Consider the following 22500-nt stretch of genomic DNA (forward strand, 5'->3'; position numbering starts at 1 on the left):
ACAACATAAAGAAACATGAACCAAAAAATAGATAGACCGATAGTTAAACATAAATAGATATAGAAACACATAAATTGACGCATAGATAGGTAGATAGACAGACAGAAACACACGCATACAGTATCGTTTATTCATTACACGTCAGAAGTCACGATTTCACTGTTGAAGAGAGAGAGAGAGAGAGAGAGAGAGAGAGAGAGAGAGAGAGAGAGAGAGAGAGAGAGAGAGAGAGAGAGAGAGAGAGAAAGGGTGGGTGGGAACAAACAGAGGAGGGCAGAAAGGGGAGAGGGGTAGGGGACATGGCAATGGGAGATGGGCAGGGTATTGGTGGTGGTGGTGGTGGTGGTGGTGATGGTGGTGGTGGTGGTGGTCGGTCAAAGCTCATGCCTCAAGCCACGTTTAATAAGGAGGTGGTGACGGGCGGCGCGTGAAATATTACCACGACCATTGCTTCTGTTTCCCTGCGTCTCCCCTCTCCCCTCCACCACCACCACCACCACCACCACCACCACCACCACCAGCCAACCACTTCCTGCTTCTGCTTCCGCGTTCCTCCTCACCAGTCCATCCTTCACTATTACGTCAGGTTTCCACTACTGAATCCTCAACTCCACTTCTCCACCAGGTCTTTCCTATCAGCTATATTAATTCTTTACATTCTATTACATCCACTTTCTCTCTCTCTCTCTCTCTCTCTCTCTCTCTCTCTCTCTCTCTCTCTCTCTCTCTCTCTCTCTCTCTCTCTCTCTCTCTCTCTCTCTCTCTCTCTCAACAGTGAAATCCTGCTCCTTGAATTTCTGATCTCAGTAACCATTCTCGTCGTATACAAATGTTGCTGTTTACATATTTTCTATCGTTATTCCTTGTTTCTCTTCTCTCTCCACTATTATTCGGTTTCCAGTGTCCTAAAACAACTTCATTAGTCTTCAATTCAATTCCAGCAACTCCTCCACTCCACAAACCTTTTCTTCATTTAATTATTTCACCAGTACATCCACCTTCGTTGCCTGCTACTCTCGCTCCTTTACGCAACCCACTCCACAACTCTCTACATCCCTTTTCCTATCCTCTGAACCACCACTAACATCATTACAGCTACTATTCTATTAGTGACTGACAGACTACATGTAACCACACCATTAGCAGAAGCCAGAAAGTCGAGAGTTCCTTCAGAGCCCTCAATCATGTACCCTCTCCTGCTTCTTCCTACCCGTGGCTTGTCCTCCTCATCTTCCTCATCCCTCATTCCTGAATATCGACGGCAAAGTTATCGGTCACCTGAGATGACTTGAGGCCACAGAATCTTACAAGTTAAGCCTACTCCTCTTCCTCCTCTTCCTCCTCTTCCCCCCTTCTCCTTCTTTTGATTTTTCTATCACTTTTTCTTTTGAGCAGGTGTGAAGGGCAGCTCTTGACTCGCTAAGGAGGTTCATCTGAGAGAATAATAAGGTATACTACACAGTCTGGCCGATCAAGGAGGTGAGGAAGTAGATGAAGGGGTGTAATTGTCGATACTCGCGTGGTGTGGTGTGTGGTGGTGTGTGAGTATGCTTCAGTTGGTGTGAGTTCTGTTTATTTGTCTGGTTGTTTGGTTGGTGATGGTGGGCTGTGTTATTATTCCAGTTGCTCAAGTTTGTCTTCTTTTTTTTTCTTGTTTTTCTCGTTCTTTCTCCTCTTTCTTCTCCTTCTACACTTTTTCTCGTTGTTCTTGTTATCATTATTCCTGTTTCGTGTTTTTTTTTCATTGCTTTTTATTCTTATTGTTCTTGCGTTTATCGTTTCCGTTCTTGTTTTTATTCTCAGTATTTGGTTAGTTATTTCTAATGCTCATTCTTGTTTTTATTCTCGTTTATATTCTCCTTAGTGGTCGTAGTAATGTGGACGTAAACAGTACCTCTATCATCGTTACCATACTTATCTCACAACATTTCCACTGTGTATATATATTCACCGTATGTTTCAGTCCGCCTCGCAAAATGATAAGCGGGACGAGGGGAGGGAAATTAAATGTGAGTGTATGAAAAAGATGAAACAACGAACGTCAGCTTTTGGAATGGAAAAACTCGTCCAGTAATGGAAGAAAAAAGAGGCTTTGGTTTGGCGGAAGGGGAAAAATAGTGACAGATGGAAAAAAAGGGAAGCAAAATAAATAATCTTTAAATTGTGTGTGTTGGCTGAAAATAAAGACAAAAATTAAATAAAAAAAAGAAAAGAAAAGAATATTTAACAAAAGCGTTGTTAAATTTTGAATATAATTGGAAAAACTTAAAATACTGAATTAATAACGATTCATAAGGTGTGTGTGTATGTTATAAAATACACACACACACACACACACACACACACACACACACACACACACACACACACACACACACACACACACACACACACACGCTAGGAGAGGGCCAGCAAAGATCAACGGTCGTGTGTGAGAGGAAATACAACAAAAAGGGCAATGAAAAGTGAGGGGCAAAAAACAAAGACAATTTCCAGCCAACAATTGAACGCATTCCTCACAGTATTCCCCACCTGCTGGCGAGCCGATCCCCTCTCCCTACCACTCCCCATCTCCCCAACACTCTCTCTTCTTACCTATTCTTTAGCTCTTCCACTGACTCCCCTTAGACATGTTCCCCTTTCCAGTCCTTTCCTTATCTTACTTCTTTACTTCTCTCTTCTTTTGTTTTTCCTTCAGCATATTCACCTTAGACCCTTTGTTTTTTTTACCTCATTACCTCGCCCATTTCCTTCCTATTCTTCTACCACTTCCCTTCAGCCATTTTTCCCTTTTCCAATCATTCCCTTAGCTTTCTCCTTTAGTCCTCTCTTCTTTTGCTGTTTTTCCCTTTTCCTCATTCACCTCAGACCGTTTCTTTTCAGCTCACTATCTCGCCAATTCTTTTCCATTCTTTTACCACACTCCCCTTAGCCATGTTCCTCTTCCCAATTCTATCCTTATTTTACCCCTTTACTTACCTTTTCTTTTGCTGTTTTTCCTTCAGCACATTCACCCCAGTCCCTTTCTTTTCAGCTCACTACCTCGTCTATTCTTCCCATTCTTTTACCATTCCCTTTCAGCCATCTTTCCCTTTCCAATCCTTTCCTTATCTCACTCCTTTACTTATCCTTTCCTTTGCTGTTTTTCTTTTAGCACATTCATCTCAGACTCTTTTTTTTCGTCTCACTACCTCGCCCATTTCTTTCCCATTTCACTCCTTTCTCTTTCTTTTCGTTTCACTACCTCGCCCATTTCTTTTCCATTTCACTCCTTTCTTCTACATAACCCTCATTTTTCGCTCCAATCCCCGTCTTATTCCTTTGCTTATAAAAGAACCATTGTGTATAGTCATAATACCTTTTGCCCTTTAACATCGTAAGAAATTTCAACTATCAAGTGCCATACAACCATTAACCCCTTCTGTACCGGGACGCATTTTTACTATGAGTTTTGTGCACCATTATACCATTTTATTGATATTAGGAAAGGTGTATGGAGGTCAGAAGATTAATGGCCACAGTCTTCACTATTTTAATCCGCATATAAGTTTCTGAAGGTGTTTAAAGTGACCAAATAGTAACCAGAATGAATATGGAAACACGTCATGGTATTGAAAAGGTTAAAGTAGGAAAGTGAAGAAGAAGTAGTAAAATATGCAACAAAACAACAACAATAATCATAACAGCAACAAAAATAACAACAACAACAACAAACAACGACAAAAAAAAAAGAAAAAGAGCTGATGAACATAAATCTCGCTAAAAGTAAAAGAGAAATATAAGATGTAAAAAAAAATAAGATACATGTGCTTTGCCAAAGATATACTGTCACTTCCCTCAAAAATAAATAAACGAAGAGAAGGACACAGTAGGCAGATAATCAAATACTAAACCCAGACAGGACTGATTCTTTACTCACCAGCAGGGCCTCAGGTTTGTTCCAGCAGGAGTGTCCGACGCGTCATCACACCTACAGAGGAAAAGGTTTACAGTTAAGATGGGCGTTATCTTTTCATCTTTCTATGGTTTTGCAGAATAAATAGGGGAAATTAAACTCTCTCTCTCTCTCTCTCTCTCTCTGCTTTTCCATTCAGGTTTCTTTATTTTTCCCTCTTCTTCTTCTTCCTCTTCCCTATCAAATCCTCTTTCTTTCCATTTCTCACTCCCTTTTCTGTTTATTTTCCTGCTTCCTTTTCTTATTCTTTTCTTTCCCTTCCGTCTCTCTTATTTCCTTTACTTTTCCTGTTCTTCCTTCTCCTCTTGCTGCTCCTGAAATCCCACTTCCTCTCCTCCGTCGTGTGTCTCCGGGCAGCAGCTATAGCGATGTCCGAGTAAAAGCGCCTTCCCTGTCACTGCTTGTCTTTCTCAACCCTTACTCCTTCACGCCCTCTAAGTAAGCTGCCTCTTTCTCTTACTCCTCTTCCTCCTCCCTCTTCTTCTTCCTCCTTTTACAACTCCTACGTTTCCTTTATGTGATAAGAACAAACGGTCAAAGATTAAAGAAATGTTGAATAGAAACGCTAGAAAATGATGGTACAGGAAAACTTGTTGGCTTATAATAAGATTAACTCCTTCAGTAATGAGACAAATTTTTACCTTGATTTTGGGATATGGTTAGACGATTCTTTTTGCATTATAAAGGTTCTACAGAGCTCAGAAGAATAATTGCCAGTCTTTACTATTCTAATCTTAACACATGTTTTTAAAGCTGTATAAAATCGCCAAATAGTAACCAGAATGTCTATGAAAATGCCTCCTGTTACTGAAGAAATTAACACCTTGAGTAACATGACGCATTTCCATATTCCTTCTGGTCACTATTTGGTGATCTGATACAGCGTCAGAAACTTATGTGGGGCATAAAAAGAGTGAAGACTGTGGCCATTAATTTTCTGACCTTCGTAGACTCTTCCTAATGTCAATAAAATGGTCTAATCACACCCAAATCTCAAGGTAACAATGTGTCCCAGTACTGAAGGGGTTAAAGATGCAAAGAAGGTAACGATATGATAAACAATGACACTGTTGCAACCCACTGATTGCCACTTGGTACACCTTTCCCTAATCGCCATCCACTCTAAAGACACAATTACTCGCTTCACAACCACATCCGGACCTCGAATTCAGAAGAAATTACAAAATGTATTTTTTTTCATGCATAACATTTTCTGAGATGCTTAAAGAAGACCTCAAACTTATCAAAGTGAAAGGGTAAGTCTTACAAGCCATTATTAAACCGGTCTTTCAATGTAACTAATTCCAAAAACCACATACATGGCTCCTCAAAATCTAACGAGGTTTTCTCAAAGCTAATGTAACAGAATCCTTCCAAAACTGTCCCTGGAATCACCAAGACTCTCCTCTCTTCACCAGTGACTTGTATCGCGACATGTTAAGAAGCAGCGGAGATAAGTGTTTGGGGAATCGGACCCAAGGCAGCAGGAAATATGACCTTATCTTGTAAGTGGAAGCTCAAGAAACGTCAACAGCTCTTCTTCAGAACGTTAGGTCCATAATGAAGGAGGAGGAGGAAGAAGAAGAAGAAGGAGGAGGAGGAGGAGGAGGAGGAGGAGGAGGAGGAGGAGGAGGAGGCAGAAAACCATCTAATAAGTTGCGAGAAACAAACAGAATGGAGGTAGGTGAGAAATACGACATGGCCAAGTGTGTGTGTGTGTGTGTGTGTGTGTGTGTGTGTGTGTGTGTGTGTGTGTGTGTGTGTGTGTGTGTGTGTGTGTGTGTGTGTGTGTGTGTGTGTGTGTGTGTGTGTGTGTGTGTGTGTGTGTGTGTGTGTGTGTGTGTGTGTGTGTGGAAGCTTACAAATCCGGATTCTGCATATGAAAGCCTTACGAACAAAACAAAAACATGCAATCCCCATGCACTAAAGGATAATCTCTCTCTCTCTCTCTCTCTCTCTCTCTCTCTCTCTCTCTCTCTCTCTCTCTCTCTCTCTCTGACCTAAATATTACGCCAAGATAAGAGAAAGTCGTCAATTTCAAGAACCTTGCTTCAATTCTGGCTCGTTTTCCAACCCTTCCTCATTTCCTTTGGTCCGTCTCGCCTCGTCTTATTCAGCCTTCACTTCGTCTTATCTCCCTCCCTTCCATCTTCCGTTTTCTTCCTCCCTCCTTCAGCTGCGCCCTGTATCTTGTAATTCATTTCACCAGCGAAGGAACGTCACTGCTAATCCCCAACATCCCCACCCCTCTTTCTCTCTCTCTCTCTCTCTCTCTCTCTCTCTCTCTCTCTCTCTCTCTCTCTCTCTCTCTCTCTCTCTCTGACGCCAATATCTGTCACGGAAAAGATGGATGAATAGATGGATGTTGCTGCTGCTGCTACTGTGTGTGTGTGTGTGTGTGTGTGTGTGTGTGTGTGTGTGTGTGTTTCGTCCAAGGGAAGCAGTTGAAGTTTGGATGATCTTTCGTGACAAGATGTGCGTGCATTTAAGTACTGATCCAATTACTAGCACACTCTCTCTCTCTCTCTCTCTCTCTCTCTCTCTCTCTCTCTCTCTCTCTCTCTCTCTCTCTCTCTCTCTCCAGCACCGTGCCAAGTCTCGTACAAGGTCAGCAACACAGCCTGGTCACCAACCTCTCTTAAATCCGCGTGGGCGTGACACTGGCTCAAGGGCGTGAGTGTGTAGGTGGGAGGGTGGCGGCGTAATGCTGAGCTGGTGCGGCGAGGGATGGGGAGGGAAGGAAGGAAGGAAGGGACGAGGAAGGGAAATGAATGGATGTGGTGCAGGGAGGGAAGATGGGTTGGAGAGCCTTGGCCACAATCCACCAAATTTCGGAGCACGTGCCAAGAACACCACCTCCACCTCCTCCTCCTTCCTTCCTTCCTTCTACTATATCTTCCACCTTCTCCTCCTCCTCCTTCTCCACCTCCATCTCAACCCGTTTCAAGACTGTGGTCACCTAACTCGGTTGGCAACAGTGGTGTCAGTGTGTGTGTGTGTGTGTGTGTGTGTGTGTGTGTGTGTGTGTGTGTGTGTGTGTGTGCGCGCGCGTGACTCATTGCCCTGATACACACACCGCATAGTGTAGTGGTTAGCACGCTCGACTCACAATCGAGAAGGCCTGGGTTCGAGTCCCTGGAAGCGGCGAGGCAAATGGGCAAGCCTCTTAATGTGTAGCCCCTGTTCACCTAGCAGTAAATAGGTACGGGATGTAACTCGAGGGGTTGTGGCCTCGCTTTCCTGGTGTATGGAGTGTGTTGTGGTCTCAGTCTTACCAGAACATCGGTCTATGAGCTCTGAGCTCGCTCCGTAATGGGGAAGGTTGGCTGGGTGACCAGCAGACGACTGTGGTGAATCATACACACACACACACACACACACACACACACACACACACACACACACACACACCCATGCAAACACATTTATTCTACGGACGTACACGCAACATGCACCGCCGCACAAAACTCGTAGAGGAATAGAAACGCACGAACGCACACAATCCTCCAAGACTAACACACAAAAACACCCTGCAGGAGAGAGAGAGAGAGAGAGAGAGAGAGAGAGAGAGAGAGAGAGAGAGAGAGAGAGAGAGAGAGAGAGAGAGAGAGAGAGAGAGGATCACGACCCCGCCACTTTGTCAAGGGTCAGTACAGAAGAGTGCGCAAGAAAAGTCACCCGTGAAATAAGGGCTGCCTGGAGGGACTAAGGGACGTCTCAGCCTTGGCAGCGGGTGTAAGTCAACGTTTAGTCTCTTAGAAGCTCACGAGGCTGATAGAATGAAGGATGATGAACTGTGAGGGGAACAATAAAAGCATATCAGTCGTCTCTACGTGATCTTTTCCCACAGCATACTCAAGGACGAAATAAGTGTCAGTTTAGTTGGTTTTATATTCTTACTCCTTCGAAAGATGGCAAATTATGAGGGTTAAAATAAACCATTGCAGTTCTCTCTAATATCTGTCTGCTTTTTAATCTTTTCTTATGGGGAGACTCAGGAGAAAGTGGGAGTTTAATTGTTTTCTTTGTCTTACTCTTTTAAATGATGATATAAATATGAAGGCAAAAATAATATATATCAATCCTTTCTTTCTAGCTACAAACAGTTTACCAAGGGAGACACAAGACACAATGAAGCTTCCTTCCATGCACCTTAATTAGCTGTCACACTAACCATGAAACCTTGAATAAACCCACCAGCAGATCGGAACTTAAACTTTGTCATATTTTCCTTTCGTTATTCCTTTTAGGTTTCCACAATACTTCAACCTCTTCCCCCTTAGAAGCTTTCCACTATACAACACAAGAGGAATTCAAAGCAGCCAGCAGCTCTCAACGCCTGCAAATTACATGTTTCATAACACCCATTGTCATGTTATAAAAAGTGTTTGAAACTTACTAAACTGCTCCTCACACTGATTCAATGTGTTCTTTTGACTGAAAAAGCTAATCTTCTCTCCATACATAAACTATTTAATCTTTCATCTCGTACTCAATTATTCACTGTTGGTACCCTCAATCCAAGCCTGGAATATCAGTCTTAACCTTTTCAGTACCATGACACGTTTTCATATTTATTCAGCTTACTATTCAGTGATTTTATACAGCTTCAGAAACTTACGTGGGGGTTAAAATAGTGAAGATTCTGGACATTAATCTTCTGACCTCCATAGACCTTCCTAATGTCAATAAAATCGTCTAATCATACCCAAAACTCAAAGTAAGAATGCGTCCCAGTACTAAAGTGTTTAACTACATTCATTACAAGCCGATGTGTCTTCCATGCTCACAGGTTAAGAGTTCCTCAGAGTTGAAATTTTGACCTCAAATTTTTCGATGTTTTATTTTATTTCCTTTTAATAAGTCTCCCTAATAGTTACTGAGATGTGCAGAGACGCTTTCTGTAGTGATAGTTTGACAAAGACTACATCATGAACAACAAAAACAACCACAACAACTCACCTAATCTTCTCTATGGCTTAGCAAACAACCTCAGTGAAAGCTTATTAGATATTCCAAAACACAAACCTAAACATCAACACTGGCAAAAATCTGCTAGCGTAAAATTCTTCCCTCACCACAGCTGCTTTGTTCATTCTTGACACTTTTTCTATCTGGTGCAGTTTGGGGGGGACGTAAAAACTTAACTGGGCCGCGCTATCATGGTCTTCCCGCCAAGGTCACCGCCCCGTCACCCCGAAGAGGCACTAAACACCAGATGAGAGGCGATGTTCCAAGGGCTTATAAATTTCCTAAGCACCTATCAGATAGTTAGAGGCCTATAACTTTTTCCCCCCGTCCTCATGTGCGAATTTCTTTTTTTTTTTTTTTGTTACAGGAATAGTACAGCGAAAAAAAAAAAAAGTTAATTGAGGTGGTAGTCCCTAAGAAAATATAAAAGAAAAGGAAAAGGATATAGAAAGAGAGCATCCACAATAATTGTATTATTATTATTTCCATCATTATCGGTTTTTTTTCAGTAGTCATTCTCATCACTATAACCCTTAGCCATCATCATCAAAAGTTATTACCATTCTACCATCATCAATTTCACTATTTTCATTCAGAAGTATTATTTCCCTCCTTATACACACACACACACACACACACACACACACAACGTCGTGATCATCATTCGCGTCATCAATCCCACTAGCAGTAATCATCATTACAATCATTTATCAACGTCATTATCACCATTAGTATCATTCTACTATCATCATGACCACCGCTAACTTTATTCAGTATCCTTACACACACACACACACACACACACACACACACACACACACACACACACACACACACGGGCGGGCTTCAGTCTGGTCTGGCGCGGGTCCAAGAGGCTTCGATCGACGCCCGCCAGACGAGAGCGGGGTGCGAGTCATCCGTAAAACAACTCGATTCCAAATTTTCCCCTCCACATCCTACTGCCGCCAGGTAAGTGCCCGCTCCCTCTCCCTATCCACACACACTCATCACCAGCTACGTGTTTCCCTCTCCTGGCGTCCCTTCAGAGGTGCAGCGCTCACTTCCGTAACACCTGCTCGCTTGATTGCTCTGGTATCTGCCTGTCTGCCTGCCTGCCTGCTTGCTACCTCTCTGCTTCCCCTCTCCTTTCACACAGGTAACTTTAAACACAGGCGCCACGGATTCCCCTTTAGCTGGCTCGTACTGTTAAAAGCATCTGTGTTTCTATTTATAATTACCTTCGTTTTCTGTATTTTATCTGCCTCTCAGTGTTATGATAGCTTGTGGAATTAATAAGTAGGGTGATGTAATGTTCTCGTTATTTGCAGCACTCGGAAGCAAACCCTCGGATCGGTGTGGTAAAAATAGCAGCAGGTTCCCCCGCGGGTTGTGTTGCTGTGTGTATTTCAAGGTCATGCGCTTGTATTTCAGTCTCCCGGGGCAGCAGCAGTGGTGGGTGGAATCCGCGACCTTTGCCTTCTGTCATCTTCAAGTTCAAGGTTGTGTCTTTATTTTAGTCTCTTGGGAATTGCGGCTGCACGCGACTTTACTTTTTTCACTTACACACACAAAAAAAAAAAAAAAACTTTAATCCTTTGACGAGTAATGACTGCTTGACATTTTACTCAAGAACAAAGAAAGTTAAAACAGAAAAAAAAGGTAGTTGTGCCTCTCAATCCCTTGATGGCTAATGACTCTAGGATATCTTATTGAAGATCATAGGAAGATAAGACTAGAAAAGGCCAGGTCTACACAAGGCAGCTCCCTAATCCTTGAAATTCACCATCTGTTATTAGCCAGACATGTAAAATCTCACCTCGAGACTACCTTAGGACTGAACAATTCATTTAAGTAATCCAGGTTTATCTAGTATAGAGAAGGAAGATAAACAATTCAACACCCTTTCAATCCCTATTCATTGTGTTGTACCTTGACCGACTTTCTTCACTCGTATAAAAGAAAAAGGAGAAAAAAAAGTAAAAGATCAATGGATTCAAACACCACGCCAACACTGACTTTACGTAACGCCTTGCTCTACTTCCCCAGCTGACTCATGTGTGGGTGGGGTACTCGATCTCTTTCTTTCGCTTTTGTAAGGTGACTCTTCTTTGGCGCGTGAAGAGATTTTTTTATTTATTTATTTTTTAGGACGTTCTAGGAGGAGGGATAATTAGGTACTCGAGAGAATTCATCAATATAAATCACTTCTTAGTAAGTCTCTCTCTCTCTCTCTCTCTCTCTCTCTCTCTCTCTCTCTCTCTCTCTCTCTCTCTCTCTCTCTCTCTCTCTCTGATCTATCAACACTAATCCCACGAAAATGATTTCCGTCACCTTGCTCTCTCCTTCCTCAATATGTTTGCTTACCTCTTACACTTTCTCCTCCTCCTCCTCCTCCTCCTCCTCCTCCCCCACCACAGATAACCATGTTTTGCGCTTCCTCTCCCTCACCACACACAAATTCTATTAAATACAGATTAATCTCTAACCTAAAAAAAAAAAAAAATCATGCAAAACATAGGCTAATGGTGCTCCTGATGCTGCTGTTCTTGTCATCGTCCTTCACAGCTTCCACACTCCCCCGTGGTATGAATGAAACAACGGTTCTTTATTTATATTTTTACTTCCGTACTCTTACTTCAAGACAAAAAATTCGTCTAATCGAACCAAGAGATGGTTCTCCAAACTTATAAGTCTCAGGCATTCCTCTTTGTTATGTTCCTCACATTTACAGCTAAACTGGAAAAGAAAACCTCACTGTCAACCTAAACAGAATAAAAATGGTAGTAATCTAAGTGAACACAAACCCAAAACTCAACAAAGTCAACATGCGGCAGCTGTGTAGTGGCGCGAGTAGCACCACAGCAGCACAGCAACACAACGGCATCCTGGCGGCGGCGGCGGCGACGCGATGGGGAACACGGACTCCGCACGTCCTTGTGTTATTGACTAAGGACAGCACGGTGGCGGTGTCAGAGGCGGCTTCCCTACAGAGTGTCGCAGTACGTCCCATCCCCCGCTATTCCTCCACCGCCTTGCTCCTCTTACATTCCTCCTTCCCTCCCTCTCCTTCTTCAAGTAATTTTTCACTGTCACTCTTGTATCCTAGTGTGTTTAGGCTCCGTGTCTCCCCTGAATGCCTCACAACCCAATGGGGCTATCTGTGACGTGGATGAGCAATGCCTGCCGCCACCGCCTCGTGCCCCTCGTCGCCGCCGCTCCGAGAGGAGTGACAACGGATGGCATTACAAGCTGGTGAAGACGTGTTGCTGCTTGGTGACAGGCTCTTATGCGTACAAGTGATAGGTGTGGGCGTGCAACAACGGCTTGCACACCCTCAGATATGTAACGGGCAAAGTAACACACACACACACACACACACACACACACACACACACACACACACACACACACACCGCCCCTTCTCCAGGAGGGGGCCACAAGACACGGGATCACACAGATCAGCGCGGACAGGAAGCGGTGGTCAGCGGCAGCAGATAAAAGGTCTTTTCTCCCTTGAGGATGGCGGGGGGGGTCTCCCTCGGTTTCCTCACCCTGCAGGAGCAAAGCAAACGTGTTCCGAGACGCGCCCCCTCCCTCCCTCCCCCCACCTTCCCGCCACCCTTTCTGGAGGCTTAAGCAGCACGGCGGACTCAGACTCAGACGGGCAGCCTTATGAGCTCAAGGATGGTGTGATGGCACATGTGTGTGTGTGTGTGTGTGTGTGTGTGTGTGTGTGTGTGTGTGTGTGTGTGTGTGTGTGTGTGTGTGTGTGTGTGTGTGTGTGTGTGTGTGTGTGTGTGTGTGTGTGTGTGTGTGTGTGTGTGTGTGTGTGTGTGTGTGTGTGTGTGTGTGTGTGTGTGTGTGTGTGTGTGTGTGTGTGTGTGTGTGTGTGTGTGTGTGTGTGTGTGTGTGTGTGTGTGTGTGTGTGTGTGTGTGTGTGTGCGTAGGTTTCATATAAAATAAGCCGATGCGTATAAAAGCCCTAACAGTATGACATCATTTAAGACGGCAAAGACTTGTAACTTTGCCGCTCGTGTCACGCAGTCCGTGGCGGCCCGTCGACACACACACACGTCACGCGGGGTGGGGAGGAGCGGGGCGGGACAAGGGGCAGGGAAAGGTTTGAGTCACGATGGAACGCACAGCTTTCAAGAAGAATCACATCACCTCGCACGGTAGTAAAGTTTACATCCAAAATGTCTTTCTTTAATTACATGAAATGGAAAATTAATAAAAGAAAGAAGCACCACCAGGGGCTCACGACGCGGAGAGTGGCTGCAGAGTCCTCAGTGCCTACAAACACCTACTGACGGTAAGCCGAAAATTATCATTGTACTCTATGCCGCCGTAGCCGCCCATCAGTTCCGCCGCTGCTACGCTACAAGTGAAGAGGAGTTCATGACAGACAACCTACACGTGTATCCTGAGCACCTTGAGAGCCTGCGAGGAGAGGCTGTGCCCTAACCTACTCCTGCTACGGGAGGAGTGAAGGAAAGCGTATATGAGGGGTCCCTGCTATGCTCCCTGCCGTCCCGACCCCGACACTGCAAAGCTACACATTACTGCTGTTGAGAGGTGCCCCTGGTGTGCACGTAGACTAATATTGCTAACATACACGGTCATGTCGTGCGGCCGCAGCTGAGGCCACGCTGAGGGAGGGGCTAGGGGGGCGATGGGGAGATGTGGGGGAGGGAGGACGAGGAACACGGCGCAGGGGTTTGGGCACCGAGGTGCGATTGAACTACGAGTGTGTGTGTGTGTGTGTGTGTGTGTGTGTGTGTGTGTGTGTGTGTGTGTGTGTGTGTGTGTGTGTGTGTGTTTGCGTGTGTGTGTTTGTGTGGGTGTGTGTTTATACACAAACTTGTGACCGTTCATGTAGGTGGATGTGTGCGTGCCTGCAAGCATGCACGCATACAAAACGTGTCCATGTCACCTTTTCCTTCTAACTCTACGACATGAGGGACTTGATCCAACAAACATGAAAAAAATGAAAAGTAAACATTAATACCTTGCCAACGGCGCGGCGCACACAACACAGCAGCGACACTAGGGGCCTCGAGGGGCGCGCCGCACGTGTTGACGGTGACCCTTCGTCGCCTTGAAACTAAACCACCAAACACCTAAGGCGCGTTCGTAAGGAGAAAAAGAGAGGAAACAAAACAGAGCCAAGTGGGCCATTTGGGCGGCAACTGCGGCCCAGCACACGTGAGGCGGCGACACAAGGATTCTTGGGACACGGCTCGGGGGCGGGACACAGGAGTTGGGTGTTGTGAGGGCAGTGAGGGGCGGGGAAGCTAAGGTGAAGAGTTGAGGGACCGGGAGATTGAGAGATCCAAGGAATGAATAGCATGAGACTGGACGAGTTGTGAGGCAGTGGATTGAAGGATGTAAAAGTTGACGTACAAAAAGACTGAAGGATTCAGGAACTCAAGAGATGGAAGGACAAATGGTTGTGCTGAAGAAAAAGGAGTTAAAGGAGCAGAGACTGAGGAGCTCAGGGAATGAGGGGCGCCGAAGGAGCCTCACCCTCGCACAAGACTCGCGCGGCCCCTCGGCACGGTGACGACATTGAAAGCTTCCAAAATGGTATACAATTTCCAAACCTTTTAGAGAGAGAGATCAGGCGCGCAGATTCCAGACAAATAAGCAATGATATTTCAAATCCTCGAAAGCTCAGGATTCCAATTTTTGTAACTTTTTTTTTTCTCGTTTTATGGAAGACAGAGTGATCTGGAATCCTTGGCAGACACACCATTATCCTGAGTCCTATCAGATACATAATTATCACGCGTCCTGGAAGATACGTGGGTACAGTGTTTTCCTGGTGCCCGCTGGTCAGTTCAGCGGCGCGGGATCACGTTAAGCCACTTGGTTGCTCAAAGAGAATACGAAATACCCCCCTCCCCCTCGAGAAAAAAAAGTCCCTTAAACTTACAGCAGAGATTCCAGACCCCGTGAAGGACGTGGTGGCCCCTGGATAGCGGGTGAAGCGATCGTTCTCGTGGAAAGACTTTGATCCCTTTTGAGTGAAGGTGGTGAGCGTGGTGGTAGGGCGCGCGGCCACTTGGCCCTGGAGAAGGCGTGGCCGGCGCCGGGCCGGAAGGGCTATGCGCTGGTCAGAACTTCCTCCTAATATGTGATCTTCCAATCCGCTCTCACTACCTGCACTGCAGACGAGACCGTGAGTCGGTGTTCAGTGCCTAACTTATAAGCTGGAGACGAGAGAGTATTTTCCTTACTGTCTGGAACTATCGCTGAACTAGATTAGAGAGGAATTAGTGTCTGTCTGAAGCTAACTTATTTTTATCAATCGATTATTACCTGATCTAACCTTATAGTTTAGATGGATTAAATTACAGGTAGAATAGTAATGAAAGTCCTAACGTAGAAGTAATCGCTTCGTCTACGCTCGATGCGAGAAAAGCTCAAACAGGGAGTACACAGGAGGGCTGCAGGACGCGGCTCGGCCATGGGGTGACCGTGTCCTCAACAGAAGGTGGTGGTGATGGGTGAAAAGATTATTTTGCGTAACCCTGATCACGGAACTACCTAGCAACTGTTTATACATGTAGATAAGGCCCTTTATCACTCACATACTTAACTTCCTCCACACAACCCCGGCCTTCGCGCGTCCACGCAGCGTGACAGAGAGCCGGAGCTGCTGTGCATCACAGAAGAGTCAAGTCAGCAAAAACAACCTTTTACTCCGGAAGAAAAAAGTAGAAATTACAGAGCGCGAACAGAGTCAATTTGAACCTATGACTTAGATGTCTTGAGTTGATGACCCTGCTTCCTGCCTCAGCAGACAGCAGGCAGGGGGTCGGCGCCCGCCAGGGATAGGGGGCGAGCGCAGTTTTGGGTGTTGATGGGAGCGGGCGTGGGTATATCACAAGGTGTGTGAGGCCGCCCTCTAGCGTGGCTGCGGCCTTGGAGACTCGCGCACTGCGGCACCGCGGGTGGGTGGCGGACCACCAGGAGCAGGAAGACGTGGGCGGTGCCGCGGACACGAGGCTCGGGGCTCCTCACAGCGGGACTCACAGGAGGATTTCCCTGTAGGGCCGCTGTCCAGGACGCATCTCCCAGTGGACGGTGGGCGGTCGCAGCGGCGTTAGTGGGCGGGCGGGCTGCTATATAAGGGTTTGCTTTTGTGTGTCCATGACCTGCATCTCTTGCAAACTTTTTCCTTTCGTTTCCGGCACGAACAAGAGCGTGAACACAAGAGCTATGGCCGCGACAGAAGAGTACAACCAAAACGCTCCGTAGAGTCCCAGTAGGAACTCCAAGTCCACAAAAGTCTTCACGCTGACGAAGGAACACGCGTAGCTGACCGAGGCAGCGAAGGATCCGACACCTCTGTGTTTCAGCGGAAAGAGCTCCCCGATGTATAGCCAGCTGATGGGCGACACTCCCAACGCGAAGGCGATCTCAATGATGAGGATACAGAAGAGCGGCACCCAGTCTGAGTCTCGCCATTGCTGCCGCACGAACAGGTTCTCATCCTGGTCCAGACCTTCAGGTAGGTGTAGCCCCCAAAGGCTGCCAGTGCCGCTGACATAAGCATGTTACTGAACACGAGCAGAGGCCGCCGCCCCACCGTGTCGATCAGGGCTGACGACGCCATGCCGGCACAGATCTGCACGAAGGCCACCACGACAGCTGCACGGTAAGGGTTCAGACCCACGAAGGTCTTGTCCAGGATGGGCACTGCATAAAAGTTAAATGCATTGGCGCCGCTGAACTTCTGGAAGACCATGAGGCCGCAGGTGATAAACAGCGGACGGAGGAGCTCGCGGGGCGCCAGGCGTTCCGGGCAGGACTCTGTTTCCCTGCGCAGCGTGGCAATGTTGGCCTTCATGGTGGTCAGCTCGCGCGCCACGTCTACCTCCGACCCACGGAGCCAGCGTAGGGCGTCCGCCGCCTCGGTGTCTCGACCTCGATAAAGGAGGAAGCTGGGGGTCTCTGGGATGAAAAGGGCGGCGATAAAGAGGCAGATGGGCGCTACCGCCGTGACCGTGGCCAGCTCCCGCCAGTCGAGGAAGGCGCCCAGCAGGTACGAGAGCAGCATGCCGATGTTGCCGCTCAGCTTGGATAAGGCACACAAGCAGCCCCGGATCTCCGGGTGAGCGATCTCGCTGATGTAGACAGGCGTGACGACGGCGATGACGGCTGAGCACACGCCGCCGGTCAGGGCTGCCACGTATAGCATGTTGACGTTCCACGCCACTACTGTCATCAGCCAAGACAGAGCGAAGGGGATGGATATCGCACACAACACCCGTTTCCTTCCGAACCTGATGGCCATCCCGCCAGGCACCGCCCCGAAGAAGGCGCCTAAGAGTGAAAGCGAGGCGATCCAGGAGCCTTGGTCCTCACTGATGGAGAAGTGGTGCCCCTGGGCGGACAGCATTGCCATCGAGGCCAGCGCTGGGGAGGAGTATCCCTTACCCAGTCCGGCGCACAGTGGCCCCAGTGACACCACCATCGTCGCCAGCACCTGCAACACGAACACACACAGTTAGCCTTATCGCAGTGTTGCCATTACCACCTGTCCTAGATTAAAAGCCACACTGCTAACACAGAACACACAGGAAGCTATGACTTAACCCCTTCAATATCAGGACGGATTTTCTTATTCATTCTGGTTACTATTTAACGATTTTATAATGCTTCAGAAACTTACGTGGGAATTAAAATAGTAAAGACTCTGGCCATTAATCTTTTGACCTCCATAGACCCTTCCTAATGCACATAAAATCGTCTAATCAATGGTAAAAATGCGTCTCAGTATTGAAGGGGTTAAACTACACATTATATCAATGGAAAGAGGAAATAAAATAAACTCTATGAACCCAAACGCGGAGGGTGATCTAGCAAGGGCGCAGTCATGCAGTACAATATGAAACACAACGTGCGATAGACATAAGTGAAGCCCGCCCCACATTCCCGCATCCCTCCTTCACTTTACAACAAAGCCCCGAGCCGCCGCGCCGCCCTGCATCCACAGCCTAGCTCCTCGCCCGCCTTCCTTCCTCGCCTAACATTCTCTCTCCCTCATAACCGTGCTTTCTCCGCCCCGCTCTCCCGCCTGCCCCGCCTTCCCCTGCAATAACTCAGGCCTTCCCCAGCTTCCACCAGCCGCGCTTCCTATCACCCCAAAAATCCCTTACCTTCCCCTCCCCCGCCCCCACATCCCCCACGGAAATAAACTAGCGGCGCGGAGACGAGGGGCAGCCAGCGTCTTCCTCAAGGCTCGCCGAGGAGTCTTTTGCTTTGACCTTGAAAGTTAAATATCTCGGTAAGCTTTTTCTTTCCCTTTCTTTTCTCTTGCCCTTTTGCTAAGTTTGCCATTTATTTCTTATATCCTTTCCAAATTCCCATTAAATCTCTCTCTCTCTCTCTCTCTCTCTCTCTCTCTCTCTCTCTCTCTCTCTCTCTCTCTCTCTCTCTCTCTCTCTCTCTACTATTATATATTCTTCTTCTCGCGTTCTCAGCATCCATTCCCTTGGAGCCTAAGGTTGCCACAGCTGAAATCTGTATCATAGCCCCCTTCCTCCTGCTCCTCCTCTTCCTTCTCCTCCTGTTGCTCCTCCTTTCTGCATCAGATCCAGCCTCTTCTTTCTCCATCTCGACTACCGCAAGTCTTTGCTCGTTTATCCTGCACTTTGTTTCTCTTCCGAGGATGTGTGTGTGTGTGTGTGTGTGTGTGTGTGTGTGTGTGTGTGTGTGTGTGTGTGTGTGTGTGTGTGTGTGTGTGTGTGTGTGTGTGTGTGTGTGTGTGTGTGTGTGTGTGTGTTGGATGCGCACTTGTGGTAGGACTGAGTGACTGAAGATGGAAGTAAAGAGGTTAACTGACAAGAGAAGATGGAAGTAAAGAGGAGTGACAGAAAGAGATTGGCTAACATGTTAACTATTAAACTAAACATGATAACAATTGTCTTCACTTCAGGGTCCATGACTAACATGAGGAGCTGTAGTTAAAACGGATGTGTTGCGATGAGGGGAACGGGGGCTAGGTGTGCAGTGGCGGCTCATCCTTCGTTAATTACAGGTAAGCTACCTCTCCGCCAAACACAGGTGAGGTGGTTTGTTCAGTAACATGAACAGGTGTAACTAACTGCCCTCCCGCTGGCTAAGCACGAGGAAGACCGGAACTGTACTGAATGCGGCTTAATTCGAGTGTGCTTTCCCTTCACCACTGAATCAGCCTCTCATTATCTTCATCTTTCTTGTAAACTAGGGTATTCATCTCCTTGTTCCGCCATTCTCTACCTATTCCTTCATTCCAGACTTATTCAAATCACCTCTTTCGACTCCTCTTTACTTATTCCTCCTATCGCTTTCCTCTCATCCACTCGCTCCTCAATCCCCTTTCATTCACTCACTCTACCAATGATGTTCTCTCTCCCCCTCCCACATATCAAGCCTCCCTCCCCGCCTGCCGCCCCGCGCGGTGCCTCACCTGTGTGCAGTGCTGGGGTGCGGGAGGCGTCACGTACACAAACTTGGCAGACGGCGGCTTCTTGCCCGACTTGCGGCTCATGGTGCTGCTGGGCGAGGTGATCTGCGAGTTGAGGGAGGAGGTGTGGGCGGGCGTGATGTTTTGCTCGGGGCAGTGATGATTGGCGTTCTGGGCGGCCCTCTTCCCCATCCCTTGATGGGGGACCGCCCGTGCAGGCTTGGTCACCTGCATCGGGTAGTAGGAAGGGTGGGAGGCCGCGTGGTAGGTGACATGGGCCTCCAAGGGGTAGTTCAGCGGGCTGGGTGTGGGCGTCGTGGTTGGAGGTCGCGGGGACCGCCTCACGACCACCACCGCCGGCTTCGCTCCTCTCGCTCCTCTCGGCTTGTAAGGATGCTTCGTGGCGTGCCTCGCCGGGCATACAGAGGTGGCGAGGTCGGTGTTTCCGGCGTCCACGAGCGTCGCGGCGAAAAAAGGGAGGACCGACGGCCCTCCTCGATTTGTGAAGGGTGTGGTTGGGGGGAGTGAGGGGCGGTTGGGGGAATTGTCTGCTTTGTATCAAAACTGTCTTATGATCAAGATGGCGTGGATCAAGTGCACGATGGGAAGCTCGCGGAGTGGTGGCTAGAGTGGAACACTCGGGCTGGCCAGGAAGCAATGCGAGCCCAGAACAGCCTAAGATAAATTCCACTCTCGATTATTTCGAAAGTCAGAGTTATTGCGCAGGAAACACTGCCGACGTGAGGCTTGTAACTTTAGCATGCCGCGGCGAGACAGACTCTCCGCTAAGAGTCGACTTGAGTTTCCGTGCACTCTGTCGGCGTGGCGGGCGGGCATACCACTCGGGGTGCGCCGCGCCCTTCGATACCACGGCTACTGCCTTCCAAGGCGGCGCCTCTACTGCCCGACACTCTAAGCGTGAGAGCCAAGGTGGTGGCAGGAGGTCAGCGCGCCAGGTGTGATGGAGGCGAGTGTGGCAAGAACACACTACTGCGTGGAGCACAGAGCAGCTCACAGTGAGGACAGCTGGTGGACACACCAGCTGGTGGGGGCTGCGTCGACAAGACAGCTGGCCTGGCTGGTTACCTGGGGAGAGAAAATTAACAAAATTAATACGAACAATAGGGCTCGGGACGCTAAAATGTTGACCTGGAATAAAATGCATGAAACCATTAGGGAAATAATAAAATTACGGTGAAGGTGTAAAGCATCGCGAGGCGCCATTATTGCTGGTAATGATTTTTTTTTGTGGCTTTTAATGTCATTGTGAGCAGTGGTGGTGGTGGTGGTGGTGGTGGTAGTAGTAATGACCATCACCATTGGATGAGACGCAGGTGAGACAGTGAAAGTGAGAACGATAACAGGTGAAACATAACGATAATCAAGACGACAGCGACAGTAATGATGATGACAATGATAACAGTTTCTGTATTCTGCGGTAGTACTGTTGTGTTATTTTGTGGTGGTGGTAGTGGTGGTAGTGGTCGTGGAGGGGACAGTAGCAACAGTGACGTGGCGGCGGCAGTAGTGGTGGTGGTGTGGTGGGGTGTCGGAGGTGTGGCAGAGGACTGAGGGAAACGAAGCAATTTCCTCACATCAGTTTTTTCTCCCTTTTCTTTTTGTGAGTTTGAGGATAACAGTGATCTCTCTCCCTCTCTCTCTCTCTCTCTCTCTCTCTCTCTCTCTCTCTCTCTCTCTCTCTCTCAAGCCATTACCACAAGGGGGCATAAAAGGCGAGGTAATTAGCGAGCCATGTGTGTTGGGTGTGGATAACATCTGTCGCTGAGGGAACAGGTGTGGAGAGAGAGAGAGAGAGAGAGAGAGAGAGAGAGAGAGAGAGAGAGAGAGAGAGAGAGAGAGAGAGAGAGAGAGAGAGAACATCTCTCAACATCAACAACCGCATGTCACCAAGGGAACAAGATCACCAGCAGCACCATCACCACCAGCAACAGGAGGAGAGTAACATCCTCTCAACACACAGCTTAGACATCGATAAGAAGTGAGGCAACAAGAAGAGAATAAAAAAAAAAAAAACTATTTACAGAAGGAGGAAGAGGAGAAGGAAGATATGATGGAAAGATAAACAGAAGTGGAGGGGCGACGGAGGAGGAAGAGGAGGTGAGGGATCCTAAGAGAGCAGTTGGTTGGTTCAGAAGAGTGACGGCAGTGAGCGAGGTGCAAGACAATGACATCCAATAAACAAGTCGCAAGAATTCTTAAAGGAGGAGTGGGATTGGATTGCAGTCTCGGGTATGCAAAGAAATTTCTCTTATTTGACTCGGTGTGTTCTTGCTCGAGTCTGATGAAGCGTTGTACTGGGTATGAATGATGTAAGAGTAGACAGTGATGACCGTGATGCATGTATAAGAAACATGATGCTGATGGAAATTAGGAAGAATGAAACCTCTAATGTAAGGAAGTAATGGAGAGGTGAAGGAAAATTGTGACTGTCAGAAAATAAAGAAAAAAGAAAACACAAATAGTAAAATATGGTGCTTTTTAGTTTTAGTCGTTACGTCAAACAGAAGAAAAATAACAAGATATTATAGAAGAGAGAAAAAAAAAAGCTATGAGAATGACTGACAAACTGAGAAAAATCATGACAACAGAAAATAATAAAGAAAACAAGGTAAAAAAAATATAAGCAGTGAAAATATTAAAATTTCATAATATTTCCTACATTTAAAGCCGAGAAATCAATATAGCTTTACCTTAATCTATCAAGCATCCTTTTCAAACAGTAATAATTGAAAGGCAAACATGTACATAAGAGACATTAACTTTATAAACCCTTGGGGAGCCGGAACGAACCAAGGATGCAAATGGATTGAAAGACACACACACAGAGAAAGAGAAAGAAAAACAAACGAGCAAAAAACCCAAAACACATAAATGAAACTCTTGATGTTCCTTGGTGTCGTGAATGAAATGAATGAGAGACTCCAAAGACACGTGACTTGACTTGTTCTCATTTCCTTGTTCACTCGTCTTCTGATTTGCCTTCGTGCTTTGTTTCCTTTCAGCTGTCAGTAAAAGTTTTCTGCCGTGTCTCTTCCTTAGATTAACTTTTCCGTGCTTCCATTAGTCTGAGAGAGAGAGAGAGAGAGAGAGAGAGAGA

General features: G+C 46.9%; 1 protein-coding gene across 1 annotated transcript in view; it reads right to left on the reverse strand.

Annotated features, from left to right (window-relative positions):
• Positions 1-12748: 12748 nt before the first annotated feature.
• Positions 12749-22500, reverse strand: part of LOC123516097 (facilitated trehalose transporter Tret1-2 homolog) — a 72199-nt gene continuing 62447 nt past the window's right edge. The window contains 3 exon segments of the mRNA XM_045275195.1: positions 12749-16439; positions 16442-17420; positions 19386-20468. Coding sequence (XP_045131130.1) covers positions 16054-16439; positions 16442-17420; positions 19386-19616 — 1596 coding nt within the window. The 5' untranslated portion in view covers positions 19617-20468 and the 3' untranslated portion in view covers positions 12749-16053.

The sequence above is a fragment of the Portunus trituberculatus genome, chromosome 40, assembly GCF_017591435.1.
Source record: "Portunus trituberculatus isolate SZX2019 chromosome 40, ASM1759143v1, whole genome shotgun sequence".
Taxonomy (NCBI): Eukaryota; Metazoa; Arthropoda; class Malacostraca; order Decapoda; family Portunidae; genus Portunus; species Portunus trituberculatus.